This window comes from Actinia tenebrosa, unplaced genomic scaffold (assembly GCF_029948245.1).
Source record: "Actinia tenebrosa isolate PJP-AT-01 unplaced genomic scaffold, QUT_ActTen_1.0 PGA_scaffold4__44_contigs__length_22323623, whole genome shotgun sequence".
Lineage (NCBI taxonomy): Eukaryota > Metazoa > Cnidaria > Anthozoa > Actiniaria > Actiniidae > Actinia > Actinia tenebrosa.
The window spans coordinates 4,689,254-4,713,931 of NW_028292581.1; the positions used below are offsets into that span (position 1 = coordinate 4,689,254).

Below are 24,678 nucleotides of genomic sequence, written 5' to 3' on the forward strand. Positions count from 1 at the left end.
TTGAAAAGCGCTGATCCGTTAACTTGCTTTTAATAGATCTTTTCAACTCATTCACACGATAATGTAAGAATGCAATAATAACTACGTACAAAGACGCAAATTAGCTTGTAAAAACAATATTAAAGTTACTAATGAATTGAATCTTTTATGCCTATAAAATCCTTAATTGTGACATGAGGAATACCATTAACACTTACATTCACTCGAAACAACAATGATGGTCGTACATGAAGTACTAAATTTTGAATTATTTATACAAAAGTTACTATAAATGTCTCCATAGCAATCCATGTACAGCACTATTACTTTTACTATCTTAGTCTTTACACACTGTCTGTGCTACTTGCAAGAAATCCTTCCCACAGACGTTTAACAAGATTGTATCCCCTAAACTCGCTGCTGCTGTCATTGCTACGGTGCCAAGAGTCGATATAATAAGACCATGAGTTCCAAAATATTGCAGACATGTCTTACCGTGGTGTTGCTGTTGATGGCATATGGCAGTGAAGGTAATCCATTATCTACAGAAAAAGATGGTATAAGTGCCAGATATCGCTTGGATGAGGCGCAAGACAAACGCAACATCCTTGATGGCGAGGTAAGCAATTCCAAAGTTATAATAATGAGTTTTATTACTCGGACCTGAAACAATTGCAACCTATAGTGGCTGATTTAAGTCTAACTAGCTCACAGATCGAAGTGGAATCAGTAGAGTATTGAGCTTTGTGGCGGTGAGGATTACGAGAGAACCAAGAGCCTAAAAACTCTCCCCGATCGAGTGACCTTAGGTTGACCTAACAAATTTTATGCATTGCGGGCTGTGCCACCGAATCTAGTCCTGGATTCGCTCCCGAGGCCACGAAGGTGATCATGAATTAAAGCCAGTCCACTACCACGTACAGCCATTAAAGATGTAATGTAAATGTAAGATCTATATTTACGCAGCTTCAAACCTATAGTTGGATGATGCATACCATCAATATATAAGACGAGAGATATCTCGACCGGCACCTGCCATCCGGCAGCCTTTGACTAAAGAGCGTTGGTTAATGGGCGTTAGATAGTGGTTTTACATACTCAAGCTTATTGTTCTTATTCTAATTCTTTTGCCGACAGGATACGGTCCGAGCGGATAGGCAAAAGAAAGTCGGGAAGAGATCACTGGCACTTCTTGATCAGAACAGATTTGGTGGCAAGAGATCACTAGCACTTCTTGATCAGAACAGATTTGGTGCCGGCAAGAGATCACTAGCACTTCTTAATCAGAACAGATTTGGTGCCGGCAAGAGATCACTAGCACTTCTTGATCAGAACAGATTTGGTGCCGGCAAGAGATCACTGGCACTTCTTGATCAGAACAGATTTGGTGCCGGCAAGAGATCACTGGCACTTCTTGATCAGAACAGATTTGGTGCCGGCAAGAGATCACTGGCACTTCTTGATCAGAACAGATTTGGTGCCGGCAAGAGATCACTGGCACTTCTTGATCAGAACAGATTTGGTGCCGGCAAGAGATCACTGGCACTTCTTGATCAGAACAGATTTGGTGCCGGCAAGAGATCACTAGCACTTCTTGATCAGAACAGATTTGGTGGGAAGAGATCACTAGCATCTCTTGATCAGAACAGATTTGGTGCCGGCAAGAGATCACTGGCACCTTCTTGATCAGAACAGATTTGGTTGCAAGAGATCACTAGCACTTCTTGATCAGAACAGATTTGGTGGGAAGAGATCACTAGCATCTCTTGATCAGAACAGATTTGGTGGGAAGAGATCACTAGCATCTCTTGATCAGAACAGATTTGGTGCCAGCAAGAGAGCGATGCCACTTGGTGGATAAGTCCAAATTACAGCAGCTTCCAAACAGACAAAAATGCTTTAAGGTTTCTCATGATCTAATACTCAGTAACTATAAAATGTTATCGAATAAAGTATGTAAACTGAAAAGCAGATTCAGTTTTTATTTTGTTTAATCAGTGGCCTCTAAAATATGAGTTTTGGCCTCTAAAATATGAGTTGCAATAAAAGACGTACGTCTGTTCTAGGTAGCAAGTCGAGAGTGGTCCCATTCCTAGACTCTAAAAACTTAGATGGTGCTCTATGATCATCTACTGTACCCAGAAAATAATAGAACAGCTTTTATTTGTTGAAAACGTTGTCAGTTTCACTGACGCATTTAGAGCGAAACGCAGGTTCTGTGTCATGCATGCCGGCGTAAACCAAGACACCATATGGTCCGGCCTGCTCTAACATAGTGACTGAACACAGGAAGTCTAGGAATTTCTTCCTTATTTTCAAATTCGTTTTCTTGCGATGCACACTTTTGATAATTTAATTCTCCATATAGAGACTCCCAGTATTTTCATTGCAGCCTTTGTTGTTTCTTGTTTAAAAAAAAAGCCTTTTACATTTATAAACAAATGATATTGAGTTTATTTCCTACTTTATTGTGTCCTTCGTCCTTCCATCGGACAAATTCCTATTCCTGTGACCGGAAAATCAATCAGGCTAAGAATTCCGCTTCAATATTGGCTCTATCCTGTTAAAACATAAATTCGCTTTTGTATTTTTTAGTTTTCAATCAATAACGTGTTCACCCGCGGCGTATCGCTCTCACTTTCATTTAACAATTCGATAACACGAGTTTAAAATTTGTCCGAAAGCGAAAACATGGCTTTGGGGGTTTCCCCTTGAAAGACGCTGTTTATTTTCATGAATGACATCATTCTACCCGTAAGCAGGCCAATCAGCTTCGAACATGTCAGATTTATTAAACGCGTTTATTAATTCGACCCCAAAAGCAAAATCATAAAGAAGCGAAAGCGAGGCTCGTATCGTGACGTCACGCCGCGAAGCCCTTCGCCATTACGTCATGTGACAAAAATATGCGTGCGTGAAAAGGCGCCCAAAGCAAAAAGCTTCTATTTATATATTTTTGGCAATATTTTTGGAATTTTTCTTGCAAGAAACTGGCCTTTATAGGTTTTAGAACGTCTTAATTTGAATTATAAATCGTAAAAGCGAAGATTTTATTACTGTGAACAAGTTTATTGGCGTTGTTTTGAAGAGGACTTGAGGGTAGTTCGATCCAATATGGAGTCGGACGACAAGCCATTCGTTTGTTCAGCTCCAAATTGTGGTCAGGTAAGAGATCGGCGGCTTCTAACTGCCTGTTTATGCTCGTTCCTGGGGTATTATTCAATGGTGGATAATGATTTCATCTCGATGTCGTCACTCTCTGAGTCGAATGCCTTACGTAAGCCTCTATCTATCTCAAAATTTTCCCCTTATTTGATTTGTACTACTTCTACTTGTAGAGATTCGCCAATAACGATCACCTTGAAAGTCATAAACAAAAACACCAACTATCGCTCAAGTTACCAGGGAACTTAAAAAGTACCGATTTTCTCCAACTAGCAGGTAAGAAGACAACGAAAAACGCCAAAAAATATGCATTTGTCGGACTTCTGTTGATGAAACAGTGGCTTCAGTCATCGTAGTATTGAAATTTTAAGGTTGCCAATAACTATTGAGCAATCATCACAATCTCTATTATACTTTATCCCCGTATGTCAAAAGGAAATATTTTAGGATCTTTTTAAAAGCTTTCGTAAACTTATATTGGGTTTAAAAGTTTTTTTGAATATAAAGCCTGAATGTTAGTATTTTTATATTAAGAAAAATATTAAAATCGAACGTATCAAACGTGTTGCTGATAAATTGCAAACACAATGAATCATGTAGCGTGATCCCAATATAATGTGTTTTTATTCATTACCGGGAAATTGAGGAAAAAAAATCCTTTGAAAAAATTTCACTTGAATCTGGTGAACCATTAAAAAAAATTTAGATTGATTTTATATTCAATTTTTTGTTCCTTATTAAATTGTCATAAGTCTTATATTTTCATTGAATTTTAGAACTCATTCAATTATAACAAATATATTGCATTTCCCTCCCCCTTTATATAATGTAAGAAAAAATAGATAAATAAGAATTTTAAAGTTTCAGATGTAATGTTTCAAATAATAATACCAGTTGCTGTATTCTATTGGGGTTTCAAAATCCTCGTGGAATTTCAAATGCCTCGGCATCCCCAATAGAATACAGTGACTGGTATTTGACACAACATCTTATACTCTTTTTGTTATGTTTGTTTTTATTTCAAAGTTCTAGTACTTTGAAATATTTCAAAGTCCGAGTAGTAGGACTTTGAAATATTTCAAAGTACTAGAACTTTGAAATGGGTGCGGGCGTATTTGATGGGGGTTTCATACTACTGCACGTGGTACAAATAAGAAACCCTGGTTGGTCGATGAGCTTATGAATAATTAATGAGTATAAGATATATATCATAAATTTGAATACCAAGAGAAGACTCAAATTCTTTTACCTATGCTACAAAACGTTTTTACAACTTTTAGTTTTATGTTACATACAATTTCTCAAAATAATGTTTTAATCAAGTAACATTTCCATGATTGACTTTATTTTCTTAATAAGGAAATGGTTAATTTAGTGGTAAATAGTCCCTTTTACAGTTCTCGGCGCCATCTTGAAAGGTAGCATTGCCTTGGCATTGAAGCAAGATGAATGGTGAGCTTGGAATGATTGAAACCTTTTTTAACACCTTGGACAATTATTCTCTATCATTACAAGCTCACCTTTCAAGATGGCGCAGGAAACTGTGAAAGGGGACTATTGAGGGAATCCTTTATCTTCTTTCCCTCATGGTATTTTAGGGCTTTAAAGCTGTATGTCTAGTCGATAAAAATCTTTCAAGTAGTGTATTAGCCTCAGCTTCAGTGTTGGTTTCATTCATATGGAACTGTTAGATGGCAGGAACAATACAATCGTTTTACATAATAAAGAATTCAATTCCACAGAGCAAAGGGACCTTATTGTTCTGCCATCGAACCACAGGCAGCCTAAGCTGTATTATGGGCATGGGCATGTGATGGTGCAAAACCTTTATTGAATGATGCTATATTTTGAGTTGTATATGTTATTGTAATACAACCTCTTTTCATTTCTAATTTTCAGATCAAACTCCTACCCCAACTCGTTTCTTAGAAAATTTAGAAAAAGAAGGTTTATTTCAAGATCTTGAAAATCCATTTGATCAGGTAGGGTGTATAAGTTTGCAAATTATATGAATTATTTAAAAAAAATTATAATAAGTTTGAAACGCTCGCCTCTCACCTCTGACGGTTTGTGCAGGGTTTGAATCCCAGTCAGGGTTCGAATTCCATGTGAGCTGAGTTTGGTTCTCCTTCTGACTCTGAGGGCTTTTCCTCCCTCCTCTCAAAGCAACCCTAACTAATTCAAACTGGTTAGAGCTGTGCTCGGGGGTCATACATGGACTGTATAGTAGCTGGCGGAGGTGCCTTCACACGCTTTCAGTTCAACCCCGTTGAGATGTGCCTCTTCTGTACTTGCAGTGGTGATTAGCGATGAGGAGTTATAGATTAAAATTATAACAAGTTTAAAAATTGAAATCATATAAATAAAACTTGTAACATTTAACTCCTCCCGTCATTGAATAGTTTAATTATTTTCTTGAATATTTAGAGAAAAAAATTCAAAAGAATTCATTATGTAAAAAAATTTGTTACATTAAGTTGTTGCATTCTTTAAAATTATGATATGTAATTACCAAGTAGAGTATTAACCTCTGTTATGCATTAACTAAGGTACAATGTATAATTTGCCATTTTTCTATTTCAGGAGTTTAAAAAAGCAGCACCTTCGAATTCTGAGGTTTGTATAAAATCTGCAAAATATAATATCTTAGGAATTTGAGCCAATTAATCACTTAATCTTATTTTTTGGAAAATATCAATAGAGCTTTTGCACCATCCCATTCAAATTCAATTCCCAAGAGCAAAGGTATTTTTATTGTTCTGCCATGCATCTAACCACAGGCAGCCCAAGCTGTGTTATGGGCATTGGGATGTGATGCTTCAAAACATCTATAAATAAGCCATGGCCTCGACACTATCTCCAGGGAATTTTTTATTTTAAGGAAGTCAAAACTTTTCTTCCTAGTATCAAGCCTAACATTCAAGCATATATAGAAAATAAACCCCAAAAAGTTTCTACTTGTTAATCAAGTTTAAGAAGAAAAAAAAAAGAATAAATATGCTTGACAATTTTTTCCAGAGGAAGTTTCTAGTTGCATGTTCAGTAGTAAGGCTGCATTGTATTAGCGAGAAGTCCTTAAGGGTGGAGAAGTATTTCACTTGACTTTTAATACACTTTCTCAATTATTATTTAGATAATGGTAATTTAATTTTTTTTTAAAAAGATCCCAACTTTTTTCACTGAATTATTTAACATATCTAAGTAATGAGGCAATAACTTTTTCAAAATTTTACCACTGATTTCATTACTATGTGTCTGTCTTGCATTTTGTACTTTGCACTTGGTTTTCAGACATCAAAGTCTTTAATAATTCTTTAATTTATATTTTCTAGGAACATCCACCTCAGTCTGTTGCCACGACAACAAACAGCACCATAAATGAGAATAGCGTCATCATCATTAATGCACCAATTTCAGCATCCAAAACAGAAATAGCAATACCAGAGATACCCATAGTTGCTGAGACGGTCGTTGTTCCCGCAGCAACCCAACCACTTACTACATTAAGAGATCCTCCACCCATTACACCCAAGACATCTAATACATCAGCCGCAGTGTCTGTCTTGGTACGGACCACCCCACGTCATCAAATACCAACAGTAATCCCTGCTGCAATAGCTAATGCAAATATACCAGTACCAGCAGCTCTTCCTGTACCTGGTCACTTATCAAGGACAACTGGTCAAACATCAATGCCGGTTTCTATTCCAACACCTGCAATAGTTAGCAGTCCTAGTGCTAGTAATCCACCTTCCTTTATTGGAAGTGCTAAACAGGTAGCTATTATACATCATTTCCAGTCATACTAGATACTCTTGTCTATGAAAAAAAGACAGCTCATTGCTGGTTAGTGGTTAGTTATGAGAAAGAAAGGAGTGCTTTAGGGAAGAAGTAGCTATCATATTATAAAATCCTGGATATTAGCCCTTGTTTTGCTGAGGAAATATCCTTCCAGATATGACTTTACCCCCTCCCCTGGTGATAAGCTCATTTAGAAGCTGGTATCTCACAACTCACATTCGACAACATAAGATGTTGACTTGCAGGATATAACCATTTCCTTCCAGTTATAACTCCCCCCCCCCCCCCCCCCCTCAAACATCTACCTGGCAATAATTATGCAATAAAAAAGTTTAAATGTAAACCTAAAGATTATGATAATAAGAAAATTTATAGAAACTGTTTGAAGGAGTGATTTTTTAAAAGGCATTTCATATGTTGATCAGTACATTTCATTTTCCAGCGTCTGAAAGAACAGCTGCGTCAGAACCACAACAACAATGCTATCAACAATGCAGATAATATCATAAGTCAAGCCATGACTGAAGCTGTAGACATGGTGACCTCAGAAAATCGCAATGGTCTTTCAAATCATGTGGCTCATTCACAAATTCATCACCACCAGCAACAGCATCATTTTTCGTAAGTTGATTGATTATTAACTAGAAAGAAATTCATTCATTTGATTGTATTGTAAATATACTGCATACTTAGGCTTTGTTTTTACTGCACAAATTCATGTATCACAACCTTTGCTTTTCAAATTTCAAATGTAAATGTGTGTTTTTCTTTCTGTTCTGACATTCATCATGTAAGTAGCAGTGCAGTGCAGTGGGGCTTATGCATCCTGTATAGGATGCTTGTGCAGCCAAACTATTTGGATGCGCATTGTGGTATTGTGTAATGCTCTTCCAATACTTTGTAGTTAGATTTTATTACTGGCACTGTACTGGCATTTTCAAAGGAAAGCCCCCAAAAACTAAATATATAAAAAGCTCTTTGCTTTCCAAATCAAGTGTACAAAGGATATTTTCAAGATTCTCAAAAAACCTTGGTAAAGTTAGGAGGTCTATATCATCAACACCTAGTACTTCCCCTTCACAGTTCCCAGCGCCATATTGATAGGTAGCTTTCTTTTCGTGAATAATTGTCCAAGGTGTTAAAAAGGGTATCTATCATTACAAGCTCACCCTCAGTCTCACTTCGATGTAAAGGTACAGCTACCTTTCAAGATGGTGCAGAGAACTGTGAAGGGGACTATTAGTTAATGAAACCCTTTGATTGACTTAAGATCTTAAGAACCTGCATTCCCCTCCCCTATTATGATTATGATCTTTTCTAATAATATGGAGAAAGATCATGATTACTTTTTTTCTTTCAATTCGCAGCTGCATAAGTTGCTTCATATACTGCGAGGATCAGCTCAATTTGATACATTACAACTGCAGTACAAATATATATTTCATATATTCTCATACACATATATAATACTTTGGTATTTGAAATTATCGATTAATTAATTTGATAGAAATAAGGAAAATAGGATTTAAAATTTTTGGAAGTATTTATATTATATTAATTTTATATTATATATTTTACAAGCATCATTACCCATATGGGGCACTTCCACAAGACTCACTCCACAATAATCTTAATATTATTTCCAGAAACGGAGATCATTGGGATGAAAATGATAATGATAATGAAGAAATGGCATATGGCCAAAAAGACAAGTAAGAAAACAGAATTTTCTTATTACCACTGTTTTTATTGCTATGTGCTGATCAAGTGAGGTAGGTAAAGGTCAACTTTTGGCAATATCGTTACAGACTGGAAGAAAGCATGAAATTTGGCTCAGAGTTAACTTAGGCCCTGTAGACCAGATTTAGAAGCCATGAAATCTGCTGCCGGAGAGAGGGGTATTTTCAGTTGTATTTCTGAATGGTATTAACAAAGAATGCTTTGGAAGACATATGCATGTATCACCCACCCCTCCCCATGCAAGATAAATTTACCCCCTGATATGGAATTCACTAATACCCCTTCTGAATTTGTTTCAACTAATGTAAGGGAACTCTGCAGCAATCGTGGTCATTTCTTCCAGATTGTGACGATGTTTGCGCATTAAGCAGCCTCGCTAAACAGTTGAGACAGGGAAATCAGGCAATACACTGCTGTCAATTGTAAGGTGCTGAACAATGTATTTAACGGTAGTCTATTGCCCGATTTACCTATCACCATTGTTGCGTCAATCAGTGCACATCAATGAAAGCATTGGTAAAATGGTTCAAATTTACCAGGAATTAAGAGTTTGTGGAGCTAATGTAGACGTATGGTGTTCCAGGTAATTTGATGTGACCAACTATTCTGCCTCTCCTATAATGAACTGTCTTTTGTGAACTTTTTTTTATTTGTTCAATTGACATTTTATTTTATGGGAATGGTCAAATGTTAGTCTCGATATGAAGATTTTTTAGTATATAATAGGTTTAAGATATTCGAAGACAAAAATTGCAGCATTAATATTTCAGTGAAAACGTTTCTGTTTAAACCATTCAGGATTGTAAAAACTCATGACAAGTCTTTAGTGCAAAATACATTAATCAAAATACAAGTTGTTTTTTCTATTATTGGTTTTTTAAAACACTTTCAAGTGTATCCTACTGTTAGTTAGGATACGACTACATCATTTTGTTAAGACTTCTAGACTGGTCGAAAGCTAGACAGTGGTCATTCCCTACTTAAGCCCCGTTTACACTGGCGATTTTGGCGGCGATTTTTGCTGCGATTTTTGTGGCAATTTTTAGGAAATATGAAATCTTTTGTCTCATCCTTAGAAAGGAAAATCTTGGTATCCTGAAAAAAACTTTACAAGTAAATTCTTTACCATTATTTATTATGGACAAAATAGCACAAATCGCAGCAAAAATCGCCGCAAAAATGGCTAGTGTAAACGGGGCTTTAGACTACTTGGTTGGGGAATAACATATCCTCCAGTTACCTATACTAATGTAATATTTTACTATTCCAGAAAACGTCCTAGACGAACACAAGAAGAACTAGATCCCGATGAAAGACGGCGGAAATTTTTAGAACGAAATAGGTAAGAGGAATGATGAGGATATGTTGTACAATCTACCTTCAGTTTAACAATAAAATACAAAATTATTGTATTTTATCTTTGCGTCATAGTGAGAAAGCCATTGTACCATCACTTTCTGGTATAATCAAACAAACAAAAGCAGTCCACTTAAATAATTTTGGGCTCTGTCAATCAAAACCATTACTTCTCAGACCGATGTAGGAAGCCAAAACACTACCCCCTACGTACCCAGACGCAACATTTTTCTCCTCACTTCGCGACGACCCTGAGAACGTCTGCGTATGATACAAAAACACTAGTCGTATATTTTTGGGCTTCGTGATATGATATAATATGCTGTTCGTACATACTTACTATCTGGCTGTGTCTCTCTTTAGAGCTGCTGCTACGAGATGCCGAGAGAAAAGAAAGATTTGGGTTCAACAGCTCGAAAAGAAAGCTGACGATCTGTCTGACACAAATACCCAGCTACAGGTACAGAATCTAGTTATGACGCCTTTCCGGAGTCGTAAAAAATACGTTGCATTATGGTCTGTTATGAGGAACGCTTCATCAGTCAGCTAATGAGACGTAGTAATTAGTAGCTGCAGAGTGGCTCAAGGAGAGGGGGAGAGAAGGGGATGCCTCAGCCAATCACATTTTAGGATTCTCAATAGGTTTGTTTAGGTGATCCTCTCCAGTCTCCCCTCTGCGCCGCTACACTGCCTGGTAATAAGTCCGGGGAAAAAACCCTAAAATGACAATGACAGACAACTTGCATCGAATGAAATTCAAACCAGGGTCCGTCCGTTAGGTAAAGCTCTCGGATTAAGGCTCACACGAGCTTTTTAATACTGAATTGCTAAAGACGGGCAGTATATCACGTGGAAAAAAACACAGACAGCGTCTTCGGTATTTTGGGTTGAGTTTTGGGATGATTTATAAAACGTTTTACTCTCAGAGCAGGGAGTATTCCACCCCATCTCCTCTGATGGAGAGAGGATCGAACACATTCTCTAGTAACCTGAAATCTAGTATCTTTGAAGCTAACAACGCTTGCTTTGCTTGCAGAATGAAATCTCGTTACTCAAATCCGAAGTAGCGCAACTAAAGTCGCTTTTACTGGCTCATAAAGATTGTCCTGTTACTCTCGCCCAGCAGAACATGTCGGTTCAGAATCCAATAGGGCAAGGTAAGAATAGAGTTCTAAATCAACAGTATTGTAGTGCAATATCTGGAAATTTTATTTTATTTTTGGTATTTGATTTGGTTAGATTTCTCTTGGTTCAAGAATTTTTCTCCGGGTTCTCTATTTTTTACCCTCCCAAAATTAAAAAGAGCCATTAAATTTGCTCCGTGTCCTGACTAGCTATCCATTGATTATTCCCAGGTTCGATGAAAATTGAAGTTTTTCTATCGGTGCCTAAAGTATTTTCATGCGCACGAAAATAAAATAAATCGCTTTTATTTAAGGGTCTAGTCGTTCTATAGCGCTTCCGCACTAATTGGGGACACTTTACGCTCATACGCACTACCACTACATTCGATATTCTATGCACACAACGTTCAAATCACGTTTATTTTTTACGAGGGAGGAACCCGGAGAACGCGGAGAAAACCCTCGTAGCATAGGAGAGAACAACACATTAAACAAACTCAATTCACATGTGACGAACGCGGGGCTCGAACCAGCGAGCCGACCCGTTGGACTCGTAGCGGTGAAAGACGAACGCTACCCAATGCTACCCAACGAACTTTGCGACAATTCTTGAGATGGATATGTTTTTATTCAATAGGTGTCTTGTGTTTCTTCTAAATTTTAGGTAATGTTCAGCCCAGAACTAATGGGGGTCATGTACAGGTAACAGAGACCCCTAACGGACTGGCACTAACAGTTACTCGTAACGAAGTGACGCCAGAAGACGTAGCCACTACCGCTCTTACTCAAATGGCGCAGCGTGCAATGGGTGACCCCTACGGAGGACAATCCAACTGGGCGTCCGCAGAATAGTTTATTCCTCGTTACCTTAGCAGCAGAATTTTTTATTCGTTGCCATAGCAACAGAGACATTTTATGACAATGTAGGAAGACAAATACAAGCAGTGCTTGGTGAAACTATTAGGCGTTTGGTTTTTGTTAATTGCTAGAACTGTCGCGAGAGGAGAAGAGTCTCTGGTGTAATGTAATATATACGGCACAGCTGATATCGCAATACCAGCTTTAAGGCGCTATAAAAGGAGAAATTTACTCTGCATAGGTTGTAGAAGAGGTTTGTATGGTGCAATGAAGAAGCAATCGTTGCCAAGAGTAGAATTCTACTTTTCGCAACGAATGCTGCAGTTTGTCTCGCAACATATTTTCAAATTGCGCTGTAGGTTACACTCTGCAATGCTCCATGCAACTTGTGTCGCAATTGCTCCGTGTAATCTTGCCTTTACAATCTTTAGAACAAGTCGCAATAGATATACAAAAGAGCAGCATAAATTGAATTACGCCGGCGATTCTTCTTCATACTAACTTATATCTATACCAACTATCGTGTATACCAGTCCATGTGACAATCAGATAATATGAATCTGTCCAGTTATCTTATACGTAAGACGTAACCAAGTCCAAGACTACCTCTGGGGTCTACTAAGAGGCCGTTTAAACAAAAAGTGGTACGGATGCTAAGACGGCTAACTCTTTTGCTAAGCAAAAGGCTTGTCCCGCCTCTAAACAAATCCTCGCTGCCATATTTCTCTGTCCAATCCAGTATGGACGCAGGAAGCCGGAGGTGGCACGTAGGGAAAACACCTTGTGCTTCAAGGAACCTCTGGCACCTAGGGTCGTGGGTCATCAGATATGTAATGAATGGTATTAGAGATGGGCTACCTGTGGCAAGTTGACTTGGTAGCTTGGTTACACTTTCATAAATAGAAGCTAAACCGTGGTTGGCCCAATGATTGCATGACATATTGATGTCTGCATCTATTGGATCCTGGACCTACCTTGCCTCTTATTTAAGGTTTTTGCGGTTAATATATATAATGTACATTATCATACCATAAGTCGAACCTGTAAGCGAGAGCTGTGGTGTTTTTTTATGTAACAAATATCTAAACGAGACATTGTGTCCACAATGTAATTTAGCCTTGTTATTACAGTTACAGCTAATACATTAAAATATTGAAAATGATCAAAAGTGAGCAGCTATCTTTCCTTTGCGACAAAGAAGTTCTTAAACTTTTTTGTCCGGTGTAAGATAGAGTGCACGCACTAAAACCGTGAACATTAAATAGTACTAATTAGTACTATTTCATACAGAATCCTTTGTTTTCTATTGTTTAATTATCACTATTTAGTGCTAAAAATTAGTATTTGTTTCACGGATTTAGTGTGAGCACCCTATTAGATATAAAAGGTCAATATCGCTTGTTTTCAATCATTCCCATGAGAATGAAATAACAAAAGACACGGCGGCCATGTTGGATGATATAACAAAAGAAACTAATGACGAATTTGTTGTTAAATTCATCCAACATGGCGGCTGTGAAAACCATCAATTTGTATGGTAAGAAACGAGGTTTTGGAGCTTGCCTCTGCACTGGTTGATGTGCACAATGATGGGGGAAAAACATGCATGCATTCTTACCTGTTTATACAATAATTCCAAACAAGCCAGTTGAGACCTTTACCGGTAAAGCAGTGTGGGGTATATACATTGCCATTCGTCTAGGGTACAAAATTTTTCCTGGTTTCGGGTGTATTGTTTATCCAGTTCACTAGCCTGCGTAGCGGCCCTCTGGTAGGGAATTTTGGGCGAGAGGAGAAGGAAGAGGGAGAGGGGACTGGGGAGGGGAAAAGGGAAGAGGAGAGGGGACTGTGCCCCTCCCCTTCCCTTTTCCCCTCCCCAGTCCCTTCTCCCTCTCCCTTCTCCTCTCGCCCAAAATTCCCTACCAGAGGGCCGCTACGCAGGCTACCAGTTCACATGACTAGAGTGACCACAGTAAATACGTGAAACTTTAGTATACTAAATAGCATAATTTCATACAAATTCCATTATTTTCTATTGTTTAATTAGCACTATTTTGTACTATTTAGTAATCAGTGTTTCAAGGATTAATTGTTTGCACTCTAGTCAAATTGTTCTATTTGTTCTGCTTGTCCATCAATGTCGGTCTTCCCTCAAAAAATAGACTCCTACACAATCTCAATTTGGTTGCCTTATTTTTGTGTCTTTCTGAACCTCACCCATGACATTTAATTGAAAAAAGAACATGTAAATAATGGATGCACCCACGACCGACTGACCAATCGGAAGGCACAGAATCAAATCCACTGATACATGCGTCTTTTATATAGATTATTTTATTTATAGTTACTATGACGACAGTTTTAGATATTGTTAATTTCACCCATTATATTCACAGGTCGGTTTTTGTATTTCTTGGAGATCTCGCCTGCTATCTGTTGGAGGAATTTTGAAAAAAAAAACAACAAAGATTGTTAACTAATACCTTAAACAAGAAACAGAAAAAAATGCATTTGGTTTCACCTATTCCACAGATATTTATAAAGACTGCCAGACATTTCTCAGCCCTTTCCCCTCATCCTATCACTAGGGATAAACCTATAGCAGTACTGATTGAAGGGCGTAGGCAGGGGGTGCCAGAATGTATACGATAATTTACAACTTTAAGTTTGTTTGTGAAAATAAAACGTGAAACGTAATGCCGTTATTTATCATTATTTGATTCGGAGTTGCGGGGGCTCAAACCAAAATGGCGGTTTTTATGAATTTACGTCCCCCCCCCCCCCCCCCCCCCTTCCTTCAGAAAATCCTGCCTACGCTCCTGTGACTTACAGTACAAAGACAGTACAACACGGTACAACACGGCGTAGCTTTCAAATGGCTTTCCAAACACAACGCGTAGTTAAGGTAAGATCGGTACGGTACGGTTACAGAACAACTAACAACTAACGTTTTAATCGTACCTGAGTTTTCAATTCTTTGGTTTTACACCGGATGACTTCTAGTTTAGGTTCCAGCTCTCTTTGCTGCTCGGCCGCTTCGTTTCTCTTCTCGACCATTCTTTTGCAAGAGGTTTTGAGTTTTTCTGAAAGTCTTAGTTTTTGTTGAAGTGATTCAGCCAGTCTGTCCACATATCTAAAAGTCGAAAAATAAATTTCAAAAATGTTAAAATATACATAAGCAAATCGTTCTATTTTACAGGGATTTTTTTTATAGCAATGGGGGTTTTGGCTTTCGTAAGGATGACGTCAAAAAAAGGGAATCGATTTAAAAACTTAAATATTCTATGCAAGTATTTCTACAAGGACAGAGTCACTTTCAAATCCAGTATCGAGAATTTCAAGGAACCCATGGGGGGTTGGGAGGGTACTTCCGGGTACCCAAAGGGCAAACCCAATAATCATTGTGTTTAACTCGCCCTTATTCAAAAAATTCCTTCACTCAAAATATTGTAATATGGCGAAGGGACGCCAAAACGGCATAATAATGTGCCCGGGTTTTGGTTGCAAAAATACGAAAAATGTTAAGAGAAGTGGCGAAAATGAAAAAAAGGTGTCAGAGACCAACCTTGGGGAGCTTTTAAGAAGACAGAGATTTTGAACTCTCATGGTAGTGAGGCGAGAGAGGACATCAGTGATTGTAGCAGCCATCTTTTCGATAGTTTCTCGTGACTGGATCTGAATGATGCGAGGTGCTGCCTGAAACTACGAGAAGAAAAAAATAGCAAGATGTGAAAATTAGGATCGGTTTCACGATACCTTACACAATCGGGGCTCCGAATCGCTATCAACTTCGGAACTGCAAAACAAAGTCCGCCATGAACTTCTGAACATTCCGCAAAAGTTCTGAACTTAGTTTGGTTTGAAGAAAAACCATAGAAAAGAATAATTCAAAAGAAAAGAATAAGAGTGAGTATCTTCTTATAACTGAACCTCGTTGACCCGGCGTGAAAAAAAAAAAAAAAAAAAAAAAAAAAATCAATATAAGTTAGTAAGACCCGGTTTAGGCAAGGCAAAGGCAATTTATTGTTACCGTGTAAATCAATAGTCTAATAGTGTACTTGTCTGTCCCCCCCCTTTCCCGGTCATAAGCCCATCTCTGGAATCTCAAGTTTATGGTGTTCATCAAAGAGCGATCAAAAGTCCCTTACAAATTTGTATTACCTCAGAGCTTACAAGTGGGATTTTACAGTACTTGGACTAGAGGAGACGAAGAAGAAAAGATATGGCGACAAATGACGGCGCAACGATAAACAGAAGAAAGAAAACATGAAAGTGAGAAAAAGAAAAGATCGCTCAGTGCCAAGATGACGTTATACATACCTCGTTCACAGCTACTACGTCTGAACCACTTTTCCACTCTGCTTGTCTTTGACTGAGAAATGCTTGAAGCTGAAATAGCAAAACAACGACACCATGACTTGAATGTACTGAGTCTTAACAACATGTTCGTCAAAGACCCTTTTTAAAACTAACGTGTATGCCAAGCGGGGAGGTAATCCTGACATTGACCTTTGCATTGGGGATTAGGGTTTCTGACTATTTTTCAAACCTTTTTTGTGAAATTTTCATTAAGATCCTGATGCATGTACATTGCGTGTTTTCAGTCCTGTTTTGACTTTTATTTATATATTTTTCTACTAATTTCGTTTCAATTTCTTTGATAATTTACGCAACGGTTCTCTTTTCTTACTTCCATCATTTCATCCAGAAACATGTTTCGTGTTTCAGTATTATCCAAGATGGTTAATGCATCCTTTCCTTTAGCTATGCCACCTGCAACAACAGTAAAAACGACATCTGTCTTTCAGTTTATAAGACCTTGAAGCTTCCCCTGGGCTGATGAAGTCAGGGCACGGCTAATACACAGTTGGAATTGGGATTTAGCGTGTTGGGATTTAAGGAGTAAAAAAAAAAAAACCCTCAAATTATATCAAACAGCCAATGATTAGAATCAGGACATTCGGGTTAGGTGGGGGTGGGGGAGTGGGGTGGGGGCTACCAAAGATCCTAGATAAAAACAACAACACACAAATCAAGGGAAAGACTCGAAAACCTCCACAAATATGTGAAGTCCAGAAATGGAGGCCGATACGCCACCCTTGATCCATTACGTACCTTCACCAGAATCCTCTACTGTTATTTCAGTCACGGCGGATTCGTCAACAGTTATCCCACTGTCACCCCAATCTATACCAGCACTGTCGTCATTACCAGAATCACCCCAATCAATCCCACCATTCTCAGTACCATCACCACTATCACCACCACCCCCCCAGTCAATGGCATCACCAGTGTCTCCAAAGTCGATTCCATTCGAAGGTGATTCTGTCCCTTCTACAGTGCTATCAGCTGATGGCTCACCCCAATCAATCTGAAATATGTACAAATACGATACAGTAAGTTGAAAAGATTAATCTTTATACGTGAGCAAAAAGTGAGAACTCTCCCCCTAGCTTTGAGGAGTTTAAGTCCTCTGTCCCCAGGCTACACCGCCGCATTGTGATATTAGGGACTTTAAGATTTGCAAAATCTGCGACGGTAAATTACTTCACTTTGGGGTTCAGTTCATTGGAGATTTCATCCAAAACATTGTCAGTAAAGTCAACTCATCCACAGAGAAGACAGACTTTGAAGGCACAAAACTCCAAAGTGAAGTTATTTACACTTCTGGTAGACAACGCAGTCGCAGATTTTGCGAATTTTAAAATCCCTATTATGTTACAGTGCGACTACTATAACTACATGTAGGGCCAACCTAGACAGCAAGAACAAAACAAATTGTAGAAAGTAAAATATGCATTACAACATTGAGTAGCGGAACCAATCAGAAAGCAGCAGAAAACAATACCTTTCCAACATATCTATTTATTGCCATGAGAAAATGATGATGGCTATCTAGTTGTTTATCGTAACATCAGGGTGAAATTTAATACCATTCTTGTGAAGACTAGGTTTCTGATTGGCTCTACTACCCAAAGTTGGAATGAATGCATTGTTTTCATTTTACATTTTAATTGGTTCCCACTGTCTAACTGGTCTAAGTGGACCTGGTTACAGTAGTTGCTCTGTAATTATCCTCATCACCTTCATTACCATCACTATCAACATCCCTGTCTGTCACTATAATAAATTGTCATAATCAGCATCACTGTCACCATCACTATCATCTTCATCATCATCATCATCAGCTTCACCATAGGTGTCACTGTCACAATCATCTCTAATGCTGCCATTATCACGACCACGACCACGACCACGACCGCGACCACGTCCTCACCACCACCACCAAACTCCACCATCACCTCTGCCAACCATCGAAATCAGCTGACCCCACTATTTTCCTGAATATTGGCTCACAAAAGGAACCTAACATGACGATCATTACTTACTTCTCCTTCTGAACTTTTCTCCACTTCTACCTCAGCTGTTTCATCTGACTCAATGGCAGTTGGTACTTGACCTGTTCTCCATTGATAAACCGTTGTATTGCCATGTTCAATCAAGTATCTTAACAATGGAAGAACCTGAGCATTCTGGTTTTCGTCTGATGACTCATAGCTGAAATAAATTAGTAAAGCAATATACCAACAATTAACAAACTCATTAACAAACTCATTTCTCTATATCCCCTGCTCTATATCCTAAAATATGGGTTTCAAAGGTGGTATTGTGGTGGTACACTCGACTGTCACTCCTGGGGTCTCAGGTTCAATTCCTAGCCTCTTCACATGTGAGTAGAGTTACTTTGATCAAAGGTTGTTTCAGGGTATAGATAAAGTTTGAAGGTTAATTTTTATAAAAAATTCAAAGGCAAGGGATGAAGTACACCAACCTTGGAGAAACGAACTTTGTAAATGCCTGGTAGTATTCAACGATGTTTGAACACTTGATGGTGTCTTGTGCTACCTTACTGTATATCTCAGGAAGTTCTTTCAGGAGATCCATCAACTCGCTTTTAATGTTATCGCCCTAGAAGATACAGATAGTAAACAATAGTCCCTTTCATGCTTCCCTGTGGGGAAGCACTGGTGGCGTGTGCTGCTAATGCACCGCCTCTTACCAATGCGACCCGAGTTCGAGCCCCACCGTGCTCGGTTTGGTATGTGAGTAGAGTTGTTTGTTGGTTCTCTCCTGTGCTTCGAGGGCTTTTCTCCGTGTTCTCCGGTTTTCCTCCCTCCGTTAAAATCAACTTCTAAAATTCCAATTCGATCTTGGGCTTTCACCTAGCATGAATCTGTGGTTCCGTTCATGATTGTCCCACTCTGTGATTACAGAAAAAAACTGGTAGATTTTAATAGTAGCCATGCCTTTGCATCAAAGCAAGATGAAAGGTGAGCTTGCAATGATAGAGACCTTATTTTGACACCTTGGACAATTATTCACGTCTCTATCATTGCAAGCTCACCATTCATCTCGCTTCAATGAAAAGGCATGGCTACCATTCAAGATGGCACAGTGAAAGCTGTGAAGGGGACTATTATCTCAATAGTCTGTTTTCCAAATTCAGCTTAACTCTGATTGGCTTAGAACATACAGCCAATTATAATTGGCTAAAAATTTATACAAATCCAGGAGCAACTCTGTATTTCATTTTTGCCCTAAATTTAGATACAAAATGCTAAACTTGCATAATTTGCAGAGCTCATTATGTAATTATGACCATGTGACCACCTGATCAAATAATTCTGAATCTGTGAGAGTGTGAATATTGGAGAGTAAGCCCAGTGTAAGTATGATTACTTTATGAGAGATGCAAAAATGTAATGGTTTATAGGATACATTTGGGAGGGATGCATTTGCAGAGCATCACACTTCATCACAGGTCAATGCCAGTCTATCTACAAACTAAAGGAAGGGTAATGAGAAGGTGCTACTGTACCTTGATTCCCATTTTTTCACAGGTTTTCTTATGCTGATCAAGGAATACAGATGCATTTGATGAATATTCATTCTCTTTCTTTGTACAATCCTATAACATTTAATATAATCACAATCACTGTCACAATTAGTATCAACAATATAAGGCCAAACAAAGAAATAAGTGTGCTTCCTGTTGCACAACCGACCCTAATTCTCTTGCCAATTTTTGCAGACCCTGATTTTTTAAAATTCCCAAATGCACCACAGGGTTCCCAGTAAGCTCATTTCCACGGTTGTTTTAGTAAAAAAAACCCGACCTACCAACCCCAATTATTTTTCTCATGCAACAGGAAACACACTTACTTTTTTATTTGGCCTAAACAGACCCACAGAGAAAAATTAGCTAGTGCCAAATCATTTTCAGATATGCAAGAATCGATTCACAGTAAATCAATTTGGATTTTCTTTTCCTTTCTCAATGTTCTCTTCACGATCCATCCTGGGAAAAGTAGAATGTACCTGTCTTAGATACTGCAGCAGCTATGTACAGTAGATGGAACACACATAATATTGCAGTTCAAAACTGTCAGAGTAAATGTTTTGGTTTAAGATTTTTCTACCAATGCTTTCCTCTCAAGGACCGTTCATTATTTATTGAAGAGGGTGGAGCCCATATGGGGGTGAAAATGGAAGGGGAGGGGGGGTGCTTGAAATTTTAGTGACCCTGAAAAAGGAGGTCTCCTAATAATCGATGAGCCATAAATAGGAAAGCTTTTAAAATGTTGGAAATAAAAAGTGGGCCTCACAAAAAATAAACATATACTAATTGGAAATCAGGATGTTGTTTATTTAATTTTCTAACCCATAACCCCAATAAATAAATAACAATTCCTTACTTAATGAACATATATAGATTAATAGCATAACAGTGTTCAAAATGTACATCGCAGATGGATGATAATAACCTACCCTCTGTGTTTGTTGACATTTTCCTATCTGCCTTTTAAGAGAAGGAACTTCAAAGTTTACGTTTCGTATCAAAAGGTGAGCTGCCTCAGCTGTTGATTGACAACACAATTATCATAGAATATTAAAAACGAACATTCTGCTTGGGGGGGGGGTAGGGGCATTCAGGGTGGGATGGGATGGAACTCACTTTTTACAGATTTACAGAGTTACAGAGAATACAGGAAACAGGAGGGCCAACAATGGGGGGGGGGGGGGGGGGGGGCAAAAAATTATGGGTTACATGTAGGAGTTAGGGGAATGAAGGTAGAAACATTGGTAGAAACTTTATTTTAAAAAATTCTTGTATCATATGCAACTATCATAATTATTCATAATTCCTTACCTAAATAAAGATTATTCTTTTCATACAGGCTCACAATTTCCTGCCAGTCCTAATGTTTTATAGAAAAGAGAAATTATATTATTGAAATTACTGGACGTACTAGAAACCTTTAGCATCAGGTTTACTGCTACTGTAACCGCTAACTGCTAACCACTAAGTGCTATGGATCAGGCCCAAAAACACTCCCGCAAACACAGAGAAACATTCAGCATTAATGAAATTCAATATGGCATTTCTCCAGCAACAACTTCATTATGGCGCCTTGCTAAATGTCAAAAGTTTGACAGAAAACGCCTGACGTCGAACTTGAGAATTGCAGTACTTAGCAAGAACGTAGTGCTAAAGGTCTCTAATACTTGATTACTTCAAATTTGAACATGCATATTAATTAAGGTTCATGTACTAATTAATTAATTTTTTTCTTAGGCCCGATCCATACGTCGCGCTTTTCATGTGCCGAACCTAATAGTATCTATTTGGCACATGAAAGGCTTGACGTATGAATCAATTAAGTTCGGCACGACTGGACGACTAGGTTTGACACGGTACTGAGCTCGACCGCGCCAGTCGAGCCGCATGGTAAAATTCAACACTGATTCAGACGTCGAGCTCCTGTTGTGCCGAATCAAATGCATACATTAAAATTAGGTGAGCCTGGACCTAAAAAGCAGTGGTGTTTGGTAATGAGTACGAGCGATACGGTCTTGGGAGATCCAAGATGGGGGATGATATGTGCTCTTCCTGCTTTAAGGGCACGAAGTATTCTTGTTTATCTTGCACTATGCCCTTCTGTTGTGAATGTACGTTCTTCAAGAATGACGAAGATACACCTGGTTGGACAATGGGAAAGTCGGTAGGGTACTAACAGGTCTGCTTTGAGGAGAAACGGAAAGACAAACCTGATTTTACCGCTTACTCATGCTCAGAGTATTTGGCTCAACACATTAGGCGCGACGTATGAATCAACGTCAATCCTATTGTAATTGTGTCAACCCAAATAGGATATTAGGTTCGGCACATGAAAGCGCAACATATGAATCAGGCCTTACCTTCATACGTTTGGATGAATATCTACCAAATATATTTTTAGTAGCTGACTCTGACACTTTGAGTAATTCCACTATTCTCAAGCAATGGAAATAATTTATGACTGGAATAAAATGTAAAAAGTCTGCATTAAAGAAGTATATACAAGTCTTGTCTTTATGTTCAATGAGTATTCTTGGGGTGCATGGGGTCAGCCTTGCCATATGAATTTCATGTTTTTAGCGCTGTTATCACCTACTACCTACTGACTCTGCTACGGTACATGTATTACATACAGCACCAACTGCCATCAACGCCTTACACTTGAAAGCTGGTATACAAACTTAACAAAAACCACTTAACCAAGGTCAACGATTACCGCACCTTACAACAGACTCATTCATGACCTCAAACAAAAGACTGCAACTTGTGATAACACCCATGGGTCTTTACATAACAATACCGACTAATTACCATTTACATTACGACCGAACCAGAGGTATAAATACCATCGACTGTGTCTCTTTTTCTTACTGGACTCTGAAGATGACTTCCACTCAGGTTGTCGAAACGTCAGTCACCACCAACAACAGTCTTTCTCAAGACTACACTCACCCAGATGACCACATTTCACAACAAACTTCAACACCTGGGTTCAAACCATTTACTCTTCTACTGAGTACACTGTACCGGAAAATCCTCCACTACCAAATGAAGGACATCAACTATAGATATACACCAAATTCAATTTGACTCAATATGAGTTCTAGTCATCCATAACTGAAATATTCTTACATGTAACAGTTATAATATGTTTAATGCCATGATCATAGCTGCCATATGTTGTTGATGATAACAAATCATTCCTTATTAGCTTCTCTTGTTAGATCAATCAACTTGGCGGCTGTTTCATTGTTATTTATTTCTAAGGGGATTTTGAGTCATGTGGTTGCACCTCAAGAATGTGATATATAATATTATGATGTAGCCTTTAGGATTAAAAGTCCTCATCTATACCTAGGTGTATTTGAGACCTTGCCATAAAAATTGATTCAAAGCCAAGGAAAGTGCAAAAAGATTTACTAAAACGTTTATACAGTACCCACATGGATTAAATTTATTTAAGTAAAATAAAAGAAGAGTTTTTTTTGTTTTGTTTTGCTCGTTTTACTCACATGATCCAGACAAGAGTTCTGTTATTTCGTCAACAGGTGGCATATCTTGTATTGCGGCATTGATTTTTTCTCTGATTTCCAGTGCATCATTTTGCCATTTCAGATCACAATGACGTCTGTCAAGCAGCCAATCTAACAGGAGTTTTGGTGAAAAAATACATTAACTTCATGCGTGGTCATTTAAGAGCAACATAAGATAACATGGAATGGAATCTGGCCTGTGTTATGATAGCTATTTATTGTGCGTGCTCTCTAGTTGTTGCTTGGCCACATTCCTTTGCTATAGGTGTTGCATTAGCTTCCATTTTTCGCTTTGTATTACAGTCTATTTCATGTTTCTCGGACCTAAACGACTTCCACCAATTAAACTTACAACTAGCAGATTTCATTCTGATCATGAGCAATAAAGAAATTCCCATGACTTGACAGCCGTTTCCACTTGTTGTTGGCTATTTGGTTTGGTATCAGAAACATGAAATGGGCTGTAAATATTACATAGGAAGTTATCATTTATATTTTGGGTGAAAAATTGGGTATGAATACTAGCATAGGGTGGTGACGTGAGAGAAGAGATGGGAGATTAGTGAAGAAATGGAAATGAAGAGATGAATGGGAGTGCATGGAGAGAAAGGAAACTAGGAAAGGATGTTAACAAGAGAGAAGAAAGGTATTTAGAGAAATATTAAAGTAGGAAGGAAGGAGCTTTAATAACAACGTCAAACTGAATCAGTTTTACTTAATGAAACGATATAAAATGAACAAGCAATTAAGTGTTCTGGTCTCTCTTATGGTTCTCTTTATCAAAATTAAAATTATGTCTAGAGATCGTACTGTGTTAAATCATGTACATGTATCTATTATTTTATATAGATAACTCCAAACATAGTTCTATTAACTACGCTCCCAAACGTAAATTATTTAACCCTTTAAAGAGAATATGAATAAAAAGAGTAATAGTAAAGCTGTTTTTTCGCAGTTTTTCTGGCTGATCTACGTACGTGGCCTTCGAGTATTGGAACGAGAAAAATAAGAATGAAACATCCGAGGCTCACCTAGTAACTTGTTGTAATAAATATCTATAGGTAGTAATTCCTCCTCGACTTGTTTTCCACCGTTTTGCTGCATTTTTTAAGGAGACATCAATGGATAAATAAAGATGTTTTTATCTTAGGAGGATTTTCTGTCGAGAAAGACTTTGAGCCAGTCATCTAAGTGGCCAGCGGTCTTTCTTATGATGAACACA

The 24,678-nt window shown here is 38.1% G+C and overlaps 2 protein-coding genes across 2 annotated transcripts; one reads left to right on the forward strand and one right to left on the reverse strand.

The window, feature by feature from the left end:
* Positions 1 to 2,864: 2,864 nt before the first annotated feature.
* LOC116293486 (cyclic AMP-dependent transcription factor ATF-2) lies at positions 2,865 to 13,191 on the forward strand. Its single transcript, XM_031700915.1, has 11 exons — positions 2,865 to 3,144; positions 3,318 to 3,420; positions 5,044 to 5,126; positions 5,728 to 5,760; positions 6,477 to 6,920; positions 7,388 to 7,566; positions 8,592 to 8,657; positions 9,956 to 10,027; positions 10,405 to 10,501; positions 11,078 to 11,198; positions 11,830 to 13,191. Exons 1-11 carry the CDS (start codon positions 3,094 to 3,096, stop codon positions 12,015 to 12,017), a joined length of 1,437 nt encoding a protein of 478 aa, XP_031556775.1. The 5' UTR covers positions 2,865 to 3,093; the 3' UTR covers positions 12,018 to 13,191.
* Positions 13,192 to 14,339: 1,148 nt separating this feature from the next.
* Positions 14,340 to 24,652, reverse strand: LOC116293494 (CDK5 regulatory subunit-associated protein 3). Its single transcript, XM_031700928.2, has 14 exons — positions 24,488 to 24,652; positions 23,436 to 23,567; positions 22,284 to 22,384; positions 21,235 to 21,283; positions 20,853 to 20,941; positions 19,903 to 19,992; positions 18,856 to 18,992; positions 18,413 to 18,581; positions 17,139 to 17,394; positions 16,714 to 16,796; positions 16,344 to 16,412; positions 15,589 to 15,725; positions 14,985 to 15,156; positions 14,340 to 14,456 (listed from the first exon to the last, which is right to left on the reverse strand). The coding sequence occupies exons 1-14, from the start codon at positions 24,558 to 24,560 to the stop codon at positions 14,385 to 14,387; spliced, it is 1,629 nt and encodes a 542-aa protein (XP_031556788.1). The 5' UTR covers positions 24,561 to 24,652; the 3' UTR covers positions 14,340 to 14,384.
* Between the last annotated feature and the right edge of the window lie 26 nt (positions 24,653 to 24,678).